We start from the raw sequence: 21,823 nt of genomic DNA on the forward strand, positions 1-21,823 counted from the left end.
GTGTGTGTGTGTGTGTGTGTGTAGTAAAATCATACGCTTGTTTGCAGTTTCATATCCAAGGTTTCATGGTCTCCCAGGGAGGGAGGGAGCTTGCATCCCTGGGGTTCTGATAAGCGAGAAGCCACTTCTTGCTGGTTGGGGCAGCGGCTACCTTGAACAGTTCCCACACTGAATAGAAAGGCCTGGCTGAGTCAGACCAGGCTTAGCTACCAGGAATTCATCCACCTGAGCTCCACTGTCTTTTATCAAGACAAAAGGACAATCTCTTAAGTAAAGACTACTTTTCAAACCCTTAATAATTTTAGTATTTTTTTTCTTGAAATCAGATACAACTGATTGGATTCAAAGACTTGCCCTCAAGTGTGAACGCTGCTTTGTTCTGTCATGACTGCACAAGTCAGAGATCCTGGTAGATACTCCATGGTCAGCAAGTACCTGCTCATTCAGCATACAGAGGGCCTGGCACCCTTTTGGTCTACTAGCACAGAAAGGGACAAGTGTGATCTCCCTTTAAGGATAAGCCACCAAGGGCAGAGAAAGGTCAAGCCTCCAGCACAAGAAGGACCTCAAAATGATGGGTTCCATATGCATAATGCAAAACCAACTCTTTCTAGATCTGCAAATTCTGGGAAATGATAAAGAGCAATCATATTTCATGTTCCAGGGAGTCATTTCCATCACACTTAACAGTATGTAGTAGCCAGATAATTACTCTAATCTGATTCAGCAAACATTTACTGACAGCCATGTGCCCAGCACAGCACTGACGTGCAGCAGAGACAATGACAACGTGACTCTTGTCACCGTGGAAAGTGTCTTGGAAGAAAAAAAATCAGATGCTATTGGAACCAAGACACGGCCTCCATAAGAATGTAACAAAAGTACAGACACTGCGCTCTGGGAACCCCGGGCCAGCAGACGGCAAGTTTCCCTGAGAACACAGCATTTAAACCTGAAAGGGGAGTAGCACACCTCCTGACCCTAGAGACAGAGCTGGTCCGGATAGTAGAAATCAGGTGGACGTTGTCTCTCGATAAATGACACAAGGAGGCAGGGACGCATAAAGGCAAACTGGAAGGAAGATAACCATGCCAGGGCATGATAAGGAACTAGTGACATTCAGCCATAGAGTCAGAGGAACAAAATGAAAGCTGGAGTTGAGTGGGGTCTGTGGTGACTTCAAAGGCCCAGATCTTATCCAAGGCAGCTGCCACTCTCTCCAGCCCACTAATGCCCAGGGGACTGCAGTTCCAGTATTAGAAGATCTCGTTTTTCTAGATAAGCTGGAACTCTGGGTTCTTGTATGAAATCTCTTGATTTTTAAATGTTGGCAGTTCGTTTTTTAAAAAGATAAACCCTACAGCAGTCAACATAATACCAGCCAACCCCCCCCCCACTTAAGAGCTGAGGCTCTACCTGGGTGGTAGAGCTCCTGCTTAACATGTATAAGGCCCTGGGTTAAACCCCAGTACTGAGAAAGAAAAAAAAACTACTTTGGAGCTGAACATGGCCCACAGACAGCCTGGTGGCTTAAGCTCTGGCCAAAGGAAGTGGCTCCCAGAAAGCCCGGTGGAACTCCAGGCCTCCTGCTGAGTCCCAACTCCAGAGTCTGAGCCTGGGCTGTGGATCCCTAGGTGAAGCTTCGAGCAAAGACGCAGACAAGCTCCAGTGGAAGCCGCATCCTTCCACTCTGAGCAGGGTGGTGAGCTCACACACAGGACCCAGAAGCAGCACGACCTTCCTTTCCTTGGACTGCCAAGCCTCTATGGGCTCCAACTCTATCTCATGATTCTTCAGCAAAAAGCACCGGACTAGCAGATTTGCAAAATTTGCTACCTGAGGCCTGAGGGGATCGCTTTCATCCATAAAGCCCAAGAAGTTGCCTTGGCTGCCACTGTGCACACCTCACAGGGTACTTTTGAGGATCAAGAGTAAAAAGCACCGTGAGGCCCTTAGCAAACAGCCCTTCCAGTTCAGTCTCGGTGCTGTGATGACAGGCAAGCCTACCTCCTTGTTTTCACCCTGGTCTGCTGACCTCACCCAAATGTAGTTGGCTTCTAGTGTGCAGGGACTCCCTCACCTGTCCCCCACAGCCCCCTCTTCATGCAGGACCAGGAGGTCCCCAGAGCACAGCTGGCCATCCAGAGAAAAGATCATGTTTGGAGACACTCACTTCACAGAGCTGAAGGTGCCCAGAGGCCACCATCCCTTGATAAGCGCAGGATGCTGGCCCAGTGACATGAGGCAGCCTACTCTGCTATCTCCCACATGGCTCAGGCTCCTGGCTGACCTCAAAGACTTTATAAAGGAAGCCTCAGGCTCTGTCTGCAGAGGATGAGCGCAGAGCAGTTTAAGTACCTTGTACATGAGCAGGACACATTCAATTAAGATCATAAGTTGGTTAAGTGGAGACACCAGAGACATTAGAAAAGCTTTGCAGCCAAGAAAGTGCAGGGAGCAAATGTAGGGCACTTGGCTGGACCTGTTTGTTCCACCCGAACTGACAGGCACCTCTGAGAGCACACGAGGCCAGGTTACCGAGGACCAGAAAGGAGGCACTTCATAGGGGCAGCTCCCAGTACTGGAACCAGAACCAGGAAATGTCCTCCTCTTTTGCAGAACTGCTCTACACTAACCAAGCAACAGAAAAAAAGATCCTTCCAGCAAAGCAGTGGGCTCTCTGAAGCAGCCCCCAAGATTTCCTCTTCTATCCTGACTGCCAGGAAGTTGAGAGCTGCCTTTCTGCCCAAGAAATAGCCTTTAGTTCCAAGAGTCCTTCTCTTTCTTACTGGAGATTTGTTTTTCATTTTGTTTTGTGACATAATTCACACCCTGGAAAATTCACTCTTTCAGGGTACAGTTTGGTGGACTTTATTGTATTTCATGGTTGTGCAATCACCACCACTACATGAATCCAGATTTTCATCACTCCACAAAGAAAAGTCATACCCACTAGCAAGCGGTCTCTCCCCCATGTGCACCCAAGCCTCTGGGGCTTTTTAATGATTGAGGAAAGAATGTAAAACCCTCCGCAGAACCAGAAGGGAATGACTGATACTCAGGCTGGGCCATTTGCAGTGAGGCAGGCAGAACAGGGTAAAGTCTAAACAGGAGGGGCTTCTGGCCAGGCACCCTGCAGAGGGCTCATGCCTGAAGGAAATGCAGGTCACCTGCAGAAAAGTTAGGGGCACTGAAAATGCTAGAGCAAGTCAGCCCTGAGAGAGTCCTTACAAAGACATCCATATGTGCACTACAAGAACTATGATAGGAAAATAAATCTGTAGGACAGATAACCTATAAATTCTTAAAGAGCATGTGCAGGGACCAGTATTCCAGATACAGTGACATTCTAAAGGCACAGTGATTAATTACCGGGGTCCTGACAGAGCAAAGACATGCAGGTCAGTAGGACAGAAGAGAGAATCCAGAAATAGGCCCACATGCTCACCCAGGGGATGACAGAGGTGGGAGCATCAGATGTTCTCAATAGGAAATGGCCCTGGGACAAAAGCCGGTCACACAGAAAAAACAAAACTTAAGTCCCACATACCTTAGAACAAAATTAATTCCATAAAAATCCAACATTCAAATGTAGAAAAGAATGTATTATCTTAGTCACTCTCCTAGTCTCTGAGACACAATACCCAATACCCACAACTTAAAGGAATAGAGATTTATTTTGGTTTGCGGTTGTAGTTCGTGATGGGCTGGTCCCAAGGAGACACAGGACGGGGAGGCAAGGGTGCTCATCCAGGGGGCAGAGAGTGAAGGAAGGAGCCAGGGAAGGAGGTGGACGCTTCCAGGTCACATCTGTAACCCACCTCTTCCAACCAGACCCCACTTCCTCCCAACCAGCTCTGCATCTTTCCGGGGATCAATCCACTAAATGAGGATCCCCATTATCCAACCACCTCCAAAGCCCAGCCTCAGAACACGTGAGCCTTCTGTGGAACATTCTAGATCTGAACCATAACATGTATTAAAGGGAAACTTTGGAGGGGGTACTGGGGAATTGAACTCGGGTCCTTACACTTGCAAGGCAGGTGGCGGCACCACTGAGCTAAATCCCCATAAAAATGTGGAAAACATATTTTTTACAAAACAATCGGCACGGTAAAGACCTCACTGAGCTAGACTTGAAAGGATGAAAGCGAAGACTGCTAACTCTGACTAATGGCATTTTAAGTGTTCTGAGTATCAAACCATACCATACATAAAGTCAAAAGACATAGAGGAAAGAAAGCAGTAGGTGCAAAACTTCTGATAAAGGATCACGCCATATACAAAGAACACCTACAATCAATAGGAGAAACATGGACAACTTGATAGAAAAATGGGCAAAGTGTATCAATAAGAAATGTACCCTACACAAAATGCACACGGCTGATAAACTCTGATACAAACAGATGCTTAATCTCACTCAGTTATTAAATAAAACTAAAACAAGACTTCCTGGATGCATAACATTTCAGTCACTGGGAAAGACTGATAATAGATAGATCTGTTCTGAATATCCCCTGCAGACAAAATCCCCAACTCTAAGGACAATGCACAAGGATACCCTTTGCAGGACAGTCTCTAGTGGTAAACACTGGAATGAACCCAAATACCAAAAATAGGGACAGTTGAAAATGTATGGCAAAACCTTACAAGAGAACATGCAACCGTGAAAATGAGTGATGGGTTTCTGGTTAAACAAGGCAGACTGAATCGATAGATTTTACTCCTCCACATCAAGCTCTACTGCAATGTGATAAAAGAGTAAACAGAAGTTCTAGACACACATCCCACTCCCTCCTCCGCATGCCAGCACAGACTGAAGAAGCCAGGAGAAGCAAGCAGAGGGAACAGACAGGATGAACACACAGGGACTTGTGGAACCTCCCACCTGCATAAGGAATGGACACCGACAGAATACAAGACCCCTGAGCCTCACAACCCACAAAGGCCAGGAGCCAAGGGATCAGATGAAGGGGCATTAGCTGAGGGCCAAGGCTGTCCAGGGAGAGGGGGAAGGCTGCTTAGATAGCACTGATCCCCAGTCCTCCAGCCTCGTCCTGGCAAGGAGGCTGTTTCTCTAGAAAAACTGACATGGGTCGGGGGCCTTTGACTCCCTCGTCCCCAGGCAGAACGAAGGACTGAACAATGGAGAGGCTGAAAGAGGGAATGAAAGAAAGTCTTCCTACTAAAACAGCGAGAGGGTATCATCTCAACAATGAGCTCACACACACCAGTCACGACTTGAGGAATATATGAAAGGGCTCTTCTGTTTTAAGATACAAATGTACCAATTTTTAAAATTCAATAGGTGGATTAAAAGATGAAGATGAACAGATTGAGGGCAGTAAGGGCAGACAGATAAGAGAAAAAATATAGAGGTCTGACATCCAGCTAAGTGGAGCGGAAGAAAATAAAGGAGGGGGTTAAGTAAAAATAGGAAAAGTTTTCCTGGATCAAAAGAGGTCCTCTAGTGAAAGGGCTGAGCCAGTGGACCAGGAAAACCCCACTGCAAATCACCATCGCAGACAGTCGTAAGTCAGAGAGGAAGAAGGTCTCCTGGGCTCGCAAGAGGGTCAGTAACGAGAACATCAGCCTCCTCCCCTGCAGCCCTGAATGCCAGAAGATGACAGAACAGGGCATCAAAACTCCAGGGGAAAATGATTTGCACCCAGGAATTATTCGGTGTTAGGGATGTGCCTCAGCGACAGAGCACGTCTCACCTTTGCAAAGCCCTGGGTTCCATATGAGAACCACTAAAGAAAAAACTCAGGAGCTGGGGATTTAGCTCAGCGGTTCTGTGGCCTGCCTTGCAAGCACAAGGACCCGAGTTCAATCCCCAGTACCAAAAAAAAAAAAAAAAAAAAAAAAAAAAAAAAAAAAAAAAAAAAAAAAAAAAAAAAAAAAAAAAAAAAAAAAAAAAAAAAAAAAAAAAACAACTCACACAGATAGCCAAATGTGGGGTACACACCTGTAATCCCAACTACACAGGAAACCGAGGCAAGACAATCAAACATGTGATCTTTGGGAAACTTATCAAAACCCTAATTCAAAATAAAATTACAAAAAAAGAAAAGAAATGGGCTGGAGAGGTAGCTCCATGATCAAGGGCCCCTGAGTTTGATCCCCAGAGCCACATGCTTGTGCACGCACACAAACACACACACACATGCATGCCCGCACACATGCACACACAAATGCAGACTAAGTTAAGCAAGTGGATGGTGAGGGTAAAATTATTTGATAATAAGATTTCAGAGAACTTTGCTGGCCAGGCACCCTCCCCAAAGCTGCTGAAGGGCATAGTCCCTCGAGTTTCTTTCATCTCTGCCAAAGTCCGGAGGCTGGACCCATTAGTGCTACACAGAAAACTAAGAAAATGAAGACAAGGCAATGACTAATTCATTTATTAATAAGCCTGTAAAGAGAAAGGAAATGAATCACTGTCCTACAAAGTTCTGCCTGGAATAATGTTTACAGTCACAAGCATGTCAATGCTGAACACCAATGTAACAGAAAAACGGTGACCCATGGTTAATTCCCACTCACCTGTGGGGGCTGCGTTTCACGACCCCCAGTGGATGCCTAAAACTGCAGACAGTTCCCAACCTACACAAATCTATAATAAAATCTAATTTGTAAAACAGGCACAGTAAGAGACTAACAATGAGTAACGAGATAGAGCAATTTAACAGTATGTTGTAATAAAAGGTGAATTATTTCTCTGTATGTGTGTGTATGCGTGTCTGTCTGTCTCTGCTTCTGTCTCTCTTTCTCAGGTAATTTTACCTTCTTGCTTGAAGGATCTGTCACGAATGATATAAATCTTGGAGCCAAACCAGACCCCAAAGCTGCCCTAGACACTGACCCTATGAAGAGCCAAGGAGAAGTAATCACTTGACCAATCTGGCACAGGCATCTCAGGAGGGCTACACTGACAGGACCCACCCTGGGAACAAAGGTCTAAAGGAAGAAGTGCCGCCCCACTGCTTACCCAGCTGCCACTTCCTGGAACACATGGTCTCCATCATCCAGATGGGCAAGGCCGGCTCCAGCATGGCGATCCCCATGTTCGCAAAGCAGATAGAGCCTTTAGGAGAGGAAGGGGTTAGTGTGCTTCCTATTCCAATGCCCAGGGTCCTCAACTATCTCTAAACACAGTGAGGCTCCATGTGCCCCAGCTCAACTCTCCGGAGCTTCTCTACCTCCATAACAAAAGATAAACACCAAGCCAAAGGGTCGGCAAGAGGTGTGTTTTTATTATTGTCATTATTATTATTATTATTATTATTACTATTATTTTAAACAAGTAGAATTTCAGAGTCACATGGATGGGACTGGAAGGAGCCTTACAGATCATTTGGTCCAATGCAACCAATTTATTAATGAAGAAAGGGGCTCCAATTTACTAATGAAGTAAATTGCTTGAGGCGCCCAGCCATCGAGGCAATTTCCAGAATACACATGGTGCTGGGACTCTTGGGATTATGTTTCACCGTGCCATGAGCATGGATATCTCTGGCACCCTAAGATGCCAGAAAGTCCTAGGAAAATCACAGTGCTCTTGGTCCAGGTGTGCTGCAGAGGATCTTTTTTACATCAGCTCTCCATACTGGGTATCTATGCAAACAGACACTATCACTCTGTTAGCCAGGTCCTTTGTAAATACGGAACCATCTGGAAAAAGGCACACACAGCTGGTCCTCCATCCATCGTTCTGGGAGTGTCCCGTGTTGTGCTCCGTGAAACCTGTCATTTGCTAAAACAAACCCAGGGGGCACTGCGATCCTGACGAAGATGCAGGCATAATGAAGAGAGGTCTCTTTCTCTGTGACAGGTACAGACACAACACAGACGTGACTGGACTCCTCCCTCCTGAGAACTGGGGAAGAGTCTGACAGTGTGGGGTGGATCTTGGTATTCCCTTCGGTTGGAGAGGTCTCAGCCGGCACAGTCCTGCCCAGATCCCTCCAAGCTCCAGGGAGCCCTATCTCTGGGACCTCATCTCCCACACAGTCTCATGCCCTCCTCCAAAGACCAGGGCTCCGGGGCTTCCCAGCCCTGGCATGGTGCCTGCAGCAAGAAGAGATCGCTGCACAGCTTCCCGGCCCTTGGGCTAAGTGTATTCAGATCTCACCAAATCAGCAGCAGAAGGAAGAGCCAGACTAGCCTGCAAGAGCCCGAATTTAAACACCCAAAGGCAGAGTAGGGCCCCCTTCTCCCAAGAGCCCTGAGCCCTCCTGGAGTAGGACCCTTGCTCAGATAAATGCACCCTTAAGTGGCTCTGATGCCAGACTGCAGAGCCACCCAGTGAGCAGCACCCTTCGAGCAGCTCCCAGCCTCACACCTGGGCCACAGCTGACCTCAGCGCACAGGCCCAGGCAATGCCTACACAAGGCCGGTCCCTTGGGTCACAGGGAGGTGGCCTGCCGCCTCTGGGATGGTCTCTGGGGACAGTTGCTTAGATGAATATGGCTCATTCCCCTTCCTTCCCAAGAGCACAGAAATCCAAAGCTTTCCTGTAGCCTTTCCAGGCCAAAAAGCCAAGACATGACCCTTCACCAAAGGATGCTTCCTGTCCGCCTCCGCACTGCTCACAGAGGCAGGCTCTCTGCGGGAGGAGCGGTGTCCTCCGAGCCCTCTGGAACCGTTGTCAGTTTCTACTCAGACACGCCAAGGGGATTCAGAACACCCACGTAACACCCTAGCCATGTGGCCACCAAATTCAAGACCAAATAATGATGGGCTCTGACACAAAGGCAGCGAACATTCCAGGCTCCCAGCAAGCCTGTGAGGCTGGGTGTCATGGCGGCATCCTGTGACGTGGGCCCTCTGTGGAGCAAGGTGCACACCGTTTAGATTTGCCCCAGGTAAGAAACAGAAGACAACCTCAGCCAGAAACAATTGTCAGAAAACAATGACAGACGAAGACCATTTCCTGAGACACAGAAGCTGTCTGCCCTTTATGTTCTCTTCGGCCCTATATTTCTGGCCATAAAATGGCCACTAGCACCAGCCACTCACTGCCACCTCCCTCACGAGGCCTCATCTGAGAAGGACCCGGGGACCCCACCTGCAGCAATGAGGATGTAGGGGTCCTTCAGCAGAGTGGTGAGGGGCGTCCCCTTCTGACTCTGTCAAGCAAAAATATAAATAAAACAGGGGTTAGAATTGTCACCATGGCCACTGTGGGCCCTCATTTCTCAGGTGCTTACCTCTGGCTGCACCCGGGATGGCTGGAGCACAAAGAGTTGAATCGCTAAAAGGGAAAAGCACAGGTGATCTCCCATTCAGAGAGCAAGCATGGCAGCAGTCCATGCCCTCAAGAACACCAAGGTCATGGCCACAGTGCCCATGGGGCCTCACTCACCTCCATCCAACAGCACCAGGGCAGCCAGCACCAGGAACGGAGCCGTCTTCCCCACAAATTCATAAAGCACACTCCCGAAGGGGGGTCCCACTGCAGAAAGAGAGGGGCCAAGCCAGTCCCAGTGGATGACCCACATTGCTAAAACCTTCATTTGTTTCTTGTGTTTCTCTTTACTTTGCTCAAAAAAAAAAAAAAAAAAAAAAAAAAAAAAGATGGGAGGGGCCACCCTGCGTTCCTTTTAGTTAGCAGTAAATTGCTTGGCAACTTCCTGCAGGTGGGTTTTCACTTGAGGAATGGCCAAGGCGAACAAAGAATTCCCCTCTCAAAGGTGAGGTCCCAAAGAAATGAGATCCAGGTCACAGGGATGTGCTGCTTCTGGGGCTTGGGCAAGGACCATTATCACACAGGTGGAAACCACAGGCTCCAAATGAAGGAAAAGGATAGGAATCTCCACCAAGGAAGACATCTGTCTCCCGGCCTGGGAGACTGTCCAGAGCAGGTGGATGAAAAGCAGGAAGGTTCTCTCAAGATCATGACAAACAAAATAAGACCAATCTGCTCAGCTCTTTGTGTCACATGGGGTCCCAGTGAGGTTGGGGGCAGAGGCCAGGGAAGCCCAGGTCACCCCAACCAGGACTCCGCCCACCATTTTCCACAGTCTCCATGAAGGTAAGAAATAGAGGGATGGGGATTTAGCTCAGTGGTTCCAGCGCCTGCCTCACAAGCACAAGGGGCTGAGTTCGATCCCTGGTACAAAAAAAAAAAAAAAAAAAAAAAAGGAAAGGAATAGAAAGTAGACTCAGCTCCACCGTGGCCAGGGCTGCCATGTGAGTGCCATCACTGGCCAATGCCAGCCATGCCCTGCCATCCGCTGGCCTACACAGTGGCCCTTACCCACCTAGGACCCCCATGGCCAGGCCTCCCAAGGCGATCCCCATGGCATTGCCTCTCTCTTCGTCATCTGTGTACACGCTGGCAAGCATGCCCATCCCTAAATTGAAGACACAGTTAATAGCTGGTCCCTGAGGAGCGCCCTCATTCCCCAGCCAGACTGGTGATCTTCCTGAATCTGTGACAGCAGCTGAGAATGGGACCAAGCAAAACCCAAAAGGAAGGTGGGCAGCTTCTCCAAGAATCCCCACCACTATCACCAGTACCCTGAATCCTTGAATTAATCCAGCGAGTTAGCCAGAGGGTTAGCCAGGGCAATGCGAGGGGTTATAGTTTAGATCTAAAATATCTCTCAAAATCTCATGTGTTCAGGGATAGGGACTTCACAAGGTGATTGGGTCACAAGAGCTCTAACTTCGTCAGTGGATTAAGCCACTGTGACTATAATCTGATGGTTCTGCTGGGGGTGATAGTGAGAGGAGGTGGGGCCTAGTTAGAGTGGGTCATGGCACTGTAAGTTTGGGATTATCTGCTCTCCAGCCTCTTCCTCTCTGGCGCATCCTCCTCTCTCTGCTTCCCGGCTGCCATGAGCTGAGTGGCTTTCCTCCACGTCCTTCCACCAAGAGTTTCTGTCTCGGCACAGGTTAAAAGTGATGGAGTGGCTGCCCATGGGCCGAAACCTCTGAAACCCAAAATAATCCTTTCCTCCTCTAAATTGTTCCTCTGATATTTTGTCACAGTGAGGGAAAGACAGCCAACACAGCCCCCCAACCCACCCACACAGGTGTTTCCATACCTACCAGCTACAGATGAGCAGGAAGAGCCGATACCCTGCAAGGACCTGGCGATCAGCAGGAAGGCATAGCTGCTGGAAAAGGCGAACACTGCCAAAAGAGGAGGCCCACACGGGCACATCAGGGCCATGCCCCTGCCAGTGGATGGTACCATCCAAAGCCATCCCTAACCAAAGGAGCATTTCCACATACACTGCACTGTCTTTGCTTCACAAAGCCTCTCTCCCCACTCCAACCCCTACCCCCACCCCACCGTATTCTGATTCTCAGCTTGAGAACAGCAGAACTCATTCTGACGGGCACACTCAGAAGGCAAAGACGGGGCACTTACTAACTGTTGAAATAAACATGATGCAGAATCCCGCAAACATGGGAATCGGGTAGCCGATTCTGCAAAACACAAACAGAAGGAGAATCCGGTGACTGCTGGGTATTTTTTTAAGGCTTCATATTGATTGTCTTTCAGTTACCCTTTGGGATCAGATGGATAAGCATTTGGTCGACTTTTCTAAAAATTCATATTCTTGGTGCTTCGTCTGTGACCTTTTTGTGTTTGACTGTCTCGGAACGTGAATACATTTATGGACTGACACTCTGAACAAAAGTTTCTCTGGAATAAATATGAACACAATATTGGCAAGTAACCCAGAACACATAGGAACATAAGAACAATATTTCCATCAATTTTTATATTTAAGTATGGTCTTTGTTAGAACATCCCCAAGGGGACAGTCACAATCAACCAATTATGTTGGATGAAACACCATCAAATGACTCACTCCGCTGCAGAGACAACCCCTATATTATCCGAGAGGCATTAGGAAGCACCATTTTAAAACCTACCTTCCTGCTGACCCACATCAAGCCAGCCTAAGGAGACAGGCCTCATGCTCTATGCAAAAATTAAAAATCCTTATTTCCCTGTAGGACCACCCAGGGCTCTGGCACCAGGCTAGGGGCCTTCTGGTATCACATATCTGGCTGGACACACAGCAAGGTGTGACTTCACCCAGGCAAGTCCTTGACCCCACCAACAAGCCACCATCCACCTGCTAGGACCTGAACATAGAGAGCTACGAATGTTCAACCGTCTTCCAGTGCAGCTGGAGCACAGAAGGTGCTCCGGAAATTTAATTTCCTCCCTCACGCTGCTCCTTCTCTTCCCTCTGTTTTGGGGGGATGGGGGCAGGGATTTGCCTCAGTGGTTCCACCGCCTGCCTCACAAGCACAAGGGCCCAAGTTTGAGCCCCGGTACAAAAAAAAAAAAAAAAAAAAAAAGTCATCTAATGTTTTGGGGGATTAAAGACAGCTCAGCACCTGCTATACAGGTGATGTTGGCAGCTTCAATCCCCATTTTGTTCTGAGAAAGAGGGGACAAGATGGGCTGAGCAGCTGCCCTCTCGTAGGCTCTCTCCAACCCAGAGCAGCCAGGAGCATCTCTAGGCCTCTTTCCCCCTAGCCCTAGATGCCGGAATCTGGAGAGGGACCACAGAAATCCAAGAAACCTAAAGGGCCAAGCATGCTGCGCCCAGGCACTCCTGGAAGGGCTCTTCTATTTAATGCTCTCTTAAGAAGTCAGTCACAGAGAGCCAGGGATTTAGCTCAGTGGTTCTGGTGCCTGCATCACAAGCACAAGGGCCCAAGTTCGATCCCTGGTACCAAAAAAAAAAAAAAAAGAAGTCAGTCACAGCAATTTCATTTAAAGGTTATAGCCAGAGGCCAGGCATGGTGGTGGACGCCTATATTCCCAGCACTCTGGAGACTGAGGCAGAAGGATCGCTGTGAGTTGCAGCCCAGCCTGGGCTACACAGTGAGTTCCAGAGCAATCTGAACTACATAGTGAGACCCTGTCTCTAAATAAATAAATAAATAAATAAATAAATAAATAAATAAATAAATAAATAAATAAAATAGAGTTTATACCCAAAGCGCCAAGCACTCACACTCACCAGCTCGATGATTTCACACAATCAGCTCCCTATTTTACAGATGAGGAAACTGCAAGATGAAAAAGTGACTTGCCACGCTTTATCAGGCTAATTTCACTTAGGCCAGTCCCTCCAGTCCGAGGTTTCTCCTTGCAAATGCCAAGGGCAGGTGTGGCTTTAAATGGACTCTCTCTGTAAGTCTTCTGACCATACTCATGTATGGTTTGAAAACAATGCGACATGCATCAAGAAAACAAATTCCAAAAATACAAATAGCATCTAAAATTAATGAAGATTCTCAGATCCTCAGCCCCCATTTCACAAACCATTTGACACTGCCACCAGAGAACAGCTGTTCTTGCCTCGGGCAGCCTAAGGGGACTGTTCTGGACTCTTTAGTCATGAGGACAAAATGAACCCCATGCCAAGGTCTTACATAGCGCCACTGGACAATGAGTAAGGAAAAGTCCAGGAAGCTTATAGAGAACTTGCAGGCAGCTTACTGTGTACAACTATGGAGAACAGACACGTGCCAATTTTCCCAGCCACCCTGGAATAAACACAAGCTTCTACCTCTTTTAATACAGATTGGGGACATTTAGTAGCCAAAGTGCTAATACAATGGGTAACCTGAAAACACAATGCTAATACAATTTTAAGGTATTATAGTAAATGACACATTGCTGAGAGTAATGGGATAAATGTATTTGAAGCGAGGCAGATTATTTTGAGGGGGCCTAATGCAATGTGGCTTTTACTGTAATCAAGTTTTTAAATGTAATCTTTTGCTATATTTTTTGGTCACCTTTCACTGATCAACTGTTTACAGCAATTTCTGTCTGATAAAAACATCACAGTGTCTCCTCATCCACTGTTGCGCTGACACTGGCTCAGCACAACTAAAGATATTCCAGAAAGATTTCCACCACCGCCTCAGAAAGTGGCAAAAATGTTGGGATGAAGTGCGTTTGAAGTGAGGAGGGGTATTTTGAGCGGGGCTGGCAGCAATGTGGTTTTTACTGTTATAATTCTTTAACTTAAACTTTCACTATATATTTTATCACCCCTATGTGTCAAAGCTGATGGGATTGGGGGATTAACCTTTTTTTTCTCTCTCTCTTTCTTCGCTGTGGCTGAAGGCTTTAAAAGGGACATCCTTCGGCCACACAAAACATCTGCAGTCTCTCTGCAGGCACAGGCAGAAGCTCTGAGTGCTTTCAGGACAAAACTTGAGAAAATGCAGCAACCCCACATGTGTCCCCAAAGCAGCAGGGATGGTTTGCCAGGTGCGCAGTCTGGCCAGTGGCCAAGTCACTTGGCAGTGCTCCGCTGGGGTGGGCTGGAAGCCACCGAAGCCCCTTCTTCCCAAGAGACTCGGGCATTCCTGTGACCACAGGCAGGGAGGTGGCACGGGAGACCTTGGATGCCCACTGCAGTTACGTGCAGAGCTGAGGTGAGGTCTGCTTTTCAAACACCCCAAAGGTAGAGGTTCCTAATGGCATGTGGGATGAAGGCTACAGTCTCACTGAAAGCTACAGGGCTAAGCATTACACAAGGATCTTTCCACTGATACTTTTTTTAAAAATTCCTTTAGGATTTTAACAAAGCATGTGTGGAATAATCAAATGGCAAAAGCTAAAAAGAAACACAAAAATTGGCCAGTCTACACCCTCATCTTCCATGAGATAGAGTGGCTCACCAGCAGCTGCAGTACAAGCCAAAAGCTGTAAGCACCTGGGCAAAGGTGCTGCCTTCTCAAAGCTGGGCACACACGTACCTGAATCCCAACACCAGCCAACCTGGGCAGTGGTGCCCAGGGGTCAGTGCCAGGCAGCATATTTCCCTGGTGCTCAACCCTGAGGAAAATAAGACATGTGGGTAACTCCCTGGTCTCCACCCTCCAACTTTTTCAGCCCCGTGCACACCTGCCTCAGAAGGATGGCTGTCTATTGTCCCTGGGTCACTGAGTAACAGGCAGAAGACTGGTGCCTTCTCTCCTTTCCCACAGTATCTTCTAAATGGACAGAAACTCAGCCAACATTAGTCATAAACTTCTGAATTCATCCTCAATCCAATGCCATCTCAATTAATGCATCACTTCCAAGCTAGACCTAATTCAGCAAACCTTTATCCATGCATCCATTATCATCTTGGGAATGCCCATAATCATTCCATAGAGCACCAGGGAGCAGTTAATCTAGTTCAAATAAAACTACAAATCACATAATGAATCCTTAGGAAAACAAGTGAAACAATAAACGTGCTAAAATTACACCTCGTCGATGGAGCAACACTTCGTGTCCCCAAAGAATCACTGGTGATCAATAATTACTCTCCAAAGCGAGTAAGTAGCTCATCTTTACCACAGAGACTCACTCAGACTATTCCTAGCTGCAGTTCTCTGTCGACAAAAGGAGGGACACGAAGCAGGACCCAGCAGAGTGAGGAGACAGCGGGACCATCTCCTTTTCAGTTATCTCAGCACACTCCTAAAAGTTAGACGAGGAAATGAATGTTGGAGTTACCGAATGTTTTAAATTTGCTCAGATATAAGAGGAAGCTTGTCAATCATTTAGCAAATGAAACAAAATTCTCAGGTTTAGTCCTTGGATCTGGTGGCAGTTGGTTGCTGCTGGCTGCTAGATGCATGCCTTTTGGACTTTCCCAAGTGTGAGCCCCTCCAGACCCAGACGCATTTCAGGTGGAGACTTTGCTCCCATGAGAACTACTCTAATTCCACTGCTGGATTCTCCCAATTTCAGAAAAGAAGACTCCATCGTACTCTCCCCTACTCCCATCGTCTAGGACGGGAGATCCTTTTCCAGAACAGCTGTTTGCCTTGTCCACAGAGAAGTTGAAAAGGTCACTGCTTATTCCTCCAAAGCCTACTTCAGATCCACTGACTGCAGCAAGGGAACAAAGAGCCCCGGTAGATTTTGCGGAGATCTCATGCCCTGTGGCTCTTTCCTTGTCATTCAGATGTCAGCTAAGATATGGTGTAAGAATAACTACTTTCAAATATACTAGGTAACTATGGAAATGAATTAAGCCAGTGATGCTGGCTTGATAAAGAGCAGACCACCCAGACAATGACAAGCTAAAGAGGAAGCCAAACGAGATGGCCTCCAGCATCCGAGTTAACTCTTTCTCAAGCCAGCTGGGTGGCCTGCAGTATCAACTTTTTGTTCTCAAGACACAACTACTACGTAATCCATTAGCAAAGCAAGTGAAGACCAGGATGCGACATCTTGCACTGAGGGTGTAGCTCACTGGTAGAGCACATGCTCAGCATGCACAAGGCCCTGCGGTCCACCTCCAGTACAAAAAGAGAAAGGTAAAGATAGCTGCACATTGTTTTGCTGCTGCTTAGATTCTTCCTTTTATGCACATTTGTGCCTAAAATTCACTTACCGGACTCAGTTATGACAGGCGTCACTCGTGCAACTTCTGCCACCTCCTGTCACACACTGCACTTGTGGAATGACCAGTTAAACCAGAATTACAAAAGAAGTCACATTTGCTTCCAAGATGGAAATCAAGTCAACCAAAGCACCCTCGGGCACTGAAAAGCCTGTTATTGGATGTGAGACAACTGCACACACCAAAGTCAAAGGTCCTTTGTTCCTTACTCGGTCACCTATTTTCACTGAAAATATAGTACCCTAGCAGTAAGTAAAACAAGAATGATTTGCATCAGATTACCAGTCAAATAAATGTTTAAATGCTTCCCAAGAATTGTTACTTTGTGTTTTCAGGATTTAGCATAAGATCTTATCCTAATAATAAAAACTCTTCTTTGTATTCCCTAACAAAAGCCACTCAGGTACCTTAACCATGAATACGGGGCTTGGGATGAGAACTGTACCATGTGGGGTACCTCACCTCAGAGTGGTCCCCCTTAAATTAATGCAAGGGGCTTTAGAGAAGAGTGCTCGGACCACCTCACTGGGCAGCTCCCCGGAGTGTCTCTGGGGATGTATGAGCAGAACAGCTCACATGAGGAGCTGCAAAAAGATCATTATTTTCCTGGGGTCTGGGAAGGCCTAAGTACCAAAACAGCAGATTGATTGCTTTCTAAATTATTTGCCCATTGATCAACACTCAATCTGCCTTTACCTGTTCTGAATGGTGTAACAAGGAAGGGTCCAAGAACATACAAGAATGACAGATTTTTTTTAACTCTCTGTTCTTTATTTTTAGTAGCTAAAAGTACAAACTGAATAATAGCAACAGGTGAAAAGAACAAGATGGGGAAGAACGGAGCCTTGGAACCAGCATGGAGCCTGGCCGTGGTGCCGTAGCACTGCTGTGGGAAAGGTTTTCTACTCCTGTGGCACAACTCCTCTGCCATAAAATTCTAGGAATGACCCGTAGTCTCTGCAAACTCTAATGCCCCATTTATAATGTGCCACTTAGGCACACTCATTTACAACACGGAAAAGATTGGGTTATACATGATGTTTTAATCCCCCTTAAATCATCTTTAAAATGCTGTTTTAAAACACATTTGCTTGTGTTTTAAAAAACACAAGTCAACCTCTTGTTGGTAATTGAGGAAGAGACCGGCACAAATTACATCAAAATTGGCACAATTACGCCAACCGTTGGTAATGACTCATGGGGGAGACTTCGAGAACAATGCCCTTGTGCCTTCTCTGTTGGTTTCCATCTGAACTGTGGGGAACAGCAGTGACATGGAGGGCCCGGCGGAGCTGCAGATCCCCAAGTTTATGAATACCAGGCTTGGAAAATACTAGCAAAATTACAAATCATGATCATTTTGAAGGGACAATAGTTCACTCCACTGTTTTCCTACATTTGTATTAAAATTTACATTTCCCCATTCCCATGTAGGGTAGATAATGAAGATCATTTCTAAACTTGCTGGGTAACTGAGAAAACCAGGGAGGGGTTAAAATCCTGCTCTAGATAAACCAAAGTGGTTCACTTACCCTAAGAATAGCCTAAGTTTCACAAATCATAAAACAAAATTAGAATTCTCTTGGAAGACAATTTTTCAGAGCCCCAAACATAAGCTTTGGCTGGCTGCAACTTCACAGCATTTAAAATATTTAATGGGGGAAAGGTCTCACTAGTTTTAAACAGGCTTCTTTCCTGTGGCCTAAGCAAAGCATTAAAAATAAGAATGAGATTTTTTTCAAAGCTGTTCATTTGCTATTTGCATTTGGAAGATTGGAACACTCCCATCATTTTAGAGAATTTCTAAGTATTACACACTACAGCTAGTAACATTCCCACCCAAGTGATTGGCAAGGCATTATTACGATAATGTCCTCAATTTTCACATATAGTATTCGAGCCATTTGCTCTGTCAGAATACAAAACCCTGCACAGTTTTCTGTAATTATACCAGATGCATTTTAAGAAGCACCCTTAGTTTTGAAAAAAGAAAGAAAACAAACCCGGGACTCTTAAGGTCTGTTTGGTCTTTTCCTGGAGAATAGAAGAACTGCAGCATGTCACCTCCGTAATGGTGCCTCTTGGTGGCTCACAATCAGCCCTTCGCTGGGTTAATTTGCTTAGTGTATTTTGTGTGGCAGCTGTATAATATTGCTATGCACAGACTGGAACACTGGCCATGGCCTGGGATTGTTAACATACATTCAACGGCGGCACTCGGTCCAGAGAATCAAACTGCAGCAGGGACTGTGTTCCCGTGCACCTCGCTGTGGGGGCAGTGGCAGCAGCAAACCCACCTGTGCCTCCAAGACAGCTGGTGCTAGGGAAGGGGGGATTTGCGATCCCCCCTCGGAGGCCCTGCCACTACCCCATGCTTCCTCAGCTCACAGACCCTCAACCCCAGAGAAGCACAAGGCCCTACTCGCAGAAGGGCTCTGTCCTTGGCTCAGAGCTCTGCTCCTGCCTTGCTGAAATCCTCCCTAACACTTGAAGAAGGAGCTCACTTTGGGCCCCACAAGTTACATAGCCGATCCTGTTCTACATCTCCCCACTACACTGCTTGGCTCCCTGACCCTTCCATATGGCTTCGGAATCTCATGTGGCTCCCAAACGCTGCCCATAGTAAAATCCCTTTCCTTCTGGCCTTTACATCAGGACCCAAGAACTTGGCCCCCCAGACTTGTGCCAGGGCCTCCTCCCCAGCGCTGCTCTCTTCAGGGTACATTTCCTGCACCCCAGTCTCTTTCCCACAGTCTTTGTCCTTCTTACAACTCTGGCCTGGCTAAAAGGCAAGACTCTGGACACTGCCATCTCTACCATTTCTGCATTTCTACTTGTGGGGCTGCACAGTTCACCGGCAGCCCAATTCTACTAGCTCCCTCTCCTTGCAGCTGACACCTTTGGGGACTGCCCAGATATCTGCGTCCTGCGCTTTGAGCTTTCACGTCCCAGGCAGAACCAGACCATCTCAGCTCTAGAAGAACAAATGCTTGATGGATGGTGGTCAACAATGTAGTGAACAATTACTCCAAATAATGCAGGTCCAAAATAACCTAGAACACCCATTTAACACTCATAAAGCTAGTCTGGGCAGCTTGGCTTCTCCAGAATGGTCTCAGTTCTCTTCCCTTCAAGCACCTGGACACAGATCAGTAACCAGCAGAAGGAAAACATGGCTGAGCACCTCGGCACCCACTAAGGCTTTCATCTGGGAAGCAAATGCCCATCTTTTCCCCCACATTCCCACCTGGGCAGCTACTAAATCCTTTGCCATGACACCTCTGACAGAAACCACCACAGCTTTTGATAAGCAGGTGCGCGACCAGAGGTGGGAGACAAGAGAAAGGTGCATCACACGTCGAATCTTGATGGTGGCCGCTGCAAAGTTCTTGCTGCCCCAGGACAGTCATGCCAAAAGTACTCATGAAACCCAGCGTTTAGACAGAAGCAAAGTTTTAATCTCTTTCTTCTGTCATCTTTCCTATTTTCCTACTTTCTGAGCAACAGGAGAGAATGGAAAGATGGGACAAATGGGAAGTCACAGAGAACACTAAGACGTGAGCCTGAAAAGACTAGGTTTTCCCCAGCTCACCCATCACTGATTCTCCAGATCCTGACAAATGAATAAGAAGGGGAACTGCAGGTGGAAATGAGCCTGGGTGAGATAAAACTCTCTCCTCAACATCACACAGCTTACCTGTTGGTCAGCAGTCCTATGAAAGGGTTGGTGAGGAGCTGGACCGTGGCTTTGGAGGCAAACAGCAGGCCAACCTGCACGTTCTCATTCAGGAGGTCTTTGTCTTCACGAGGACAGTCGGAAGGGGTGGCAGTTGTGTTGGGTGCCGCGTGCTCTGTGGTGATGGCCTTATGCAGCTGCCCCCGCTGCAGGTCGCCCGTGTTGTTCCCTGTGACCACGGTGGAGTTGTCATAGTAGGAGAAGATACTGTGGAAGCCCGAGGTGGAGGCTGTGAACACCGGCCGGGAGGTCTGGGTCTCAGTAGCATTTTTCTCATGTCCAATGCTGTACAAGTAACTGGGAATGATGGGAACTGGGCAGAACAGAAAGGACTCTTGAAACAAGAGTCTGGGAAAAGTGAGGTTACATCAGGAGCCAAAAGTGGCCCAGAGAGGTGGCACATCTCCCCTCAGTGCCAGACACCCGCACTGACACATTCTGGGACTATTTCACATGGCTTAATACACTGGGCAGAACCAACTCCTGAGATTTTTGTCACTTGTGGGGTTTCTTAATACAGCATTCTTACCCAGGAATGAGAGAAACAAAACTCGGTCACAGTCAAGGCAGCACTGACCTGGTGGTCAACTGCTGCTGCTTCTCAGAGACGTTCAAAAGACCTCTAACTAAATGAAGCAAGGAAATGGAAGTCTAGATTTCATTGTGCATCTTAGAAAAGAAAAAAGCAAATCAAACCTGCAGGAAATGATAAATGAGAAACTCTGCAGCAGGCTAACATCATCTAGTGTGTGAGTGGGACTCTGCGATTTTCCATACAGCCCGTAAGGTTTAAGAATTCCTCAGATTTCCATGAAGGAAAAGCAAAACTGTTCAATATAATTGAGGTCTTGGGCACACAAGAACCACAGAGCATTCAGGACAAAGGGACTGAAGGCCCTTGCTCCTGAGCCAGGATGAGCCCCAACCCACTCTGATAGTCTGAGAAGCACCCTGAGAACCTGAAATCAGGAGACAGAAGAGACCCACCACTTAGAATCTTAACAAAACATTGTATTTTATTCGTTGAAAATTGGGATTTTTTAAAAAGGAAAACATGCCAAATACTCATCTATTAATGGGACTAATTAAGAGGCCTGGGTTTCCATTATTTTGTTTTTCAAAATCCATTACAGCAACAAGATCAGTTGTTCTCGCCTCCCACCTTGTCGCTCCCTCCTTCCCTCCTTCCTCCACCTCCTACTGGGGATCAAAACCCGGGGTGGTGGTGGAGCCGTGTCCTCAACCTCTTTTCACCTTTTAAAGACAAAGTCCCCCTAAATTGCCCGGCAGGGCTTGAATTTATGATCTGCCTGCCTCAGCCTCCGAAAGTGCTGGGTTTACAGGACTGCGCCGCGCTCCACACCGGGTTCTGAGAGATTTGTCTCAAGCCATTCACTTCCTTTTTCAAGCGAGGGATATGACTTGTTCTGCAGCTGTTACACCAACTTCTTAACCCACCTTTTGGGTGGCGTAATGTTAATTCTAAAGCACTATTTGAACTGAGGACGGTTCCTCTTTAATAGAAATCTTTCTCATCTTGGTGGAAGTGAGCAAAGAGAGGCACGAAAGTATCAGGAGGAAACATAAGTGCTGGGTCTTATCGGAGGTCACCGTTTTGGACCTGACCACCAGGAAAGCGAAGCCACAAGCGCAGCGCCTCCTCCGGGTCGAGCCCAGCCCGGGTCGA

The 21,823-nt window shown here is 47.2% G+C and overlaps 1 protein-coding gene across 1 annotated transcript in view; it reads right to left on the minus strand.

Annotated features, from left to right (window-relative positions):
* The window catches only part of Slc18a2 (solute carrier family 18 member A2), a 32,390-nt gene that overhangs the window by 8,143 nt on the left and 2,424 nt on the right, over nucleotides 1–21,823 (minus strand). Inside the window, exons 2-9 of the mRNA XM_010634660.2 lie at nucleotides 20,098–20,449; nucleotides 11,384–11,442; nucleotides 11,059–11,142; nucleotides 10,266–10,358; nucleotides 9,368–9,457; nucleotides 9,213–9,256; nucleotides 9,071–9,131; nucleotides 6,992–7,087 (exon numbers count right to left, since the gene is read on the minus strand). Coding sequence (XP_010632962.1) covers nucleotides 6,992–7,087; nucleotides 9,071–9,131; nucleotides 9,213–9,256; nucleotides 9,368–9,457; nucleotides 10,266–10,358; nucleotides 11,059–11,142; nucleotides 11,384–11,442; nucleotides 20,098–20,449 — 879 coding nt within the window. The remainder of the gene's footprint in view (nucleotides 1–6,991; nucleotides 7,088–9,070; nucleotides 9,132–9,212; nucleotides 9,257–9,367; nucleotides 9,458–10,265; nucleotides 10,359–11,058; nucleotides 11,143–11,383; nucleotides 11,443–20,097; nucleotides 20,450–21,823) is intronic.

The sequence above is a fragment of the Fukomys damarensis genome, unplaced genomic scaffold (genome assembly GCF_012274545.1).
Source record: "Fukomys damarensis isolate Sample0158 unplaced genomic scaffold, DMR_v1.0_HiC HiC_scaffold_8, whole genome shotgun sequence".
NCBI classification, from domain to species: Eukaryota; Metazoa; Chordata; class Mammalia; order Rodentia; family Bathyergidae; genus Fukomys; species Fukomys damarensis.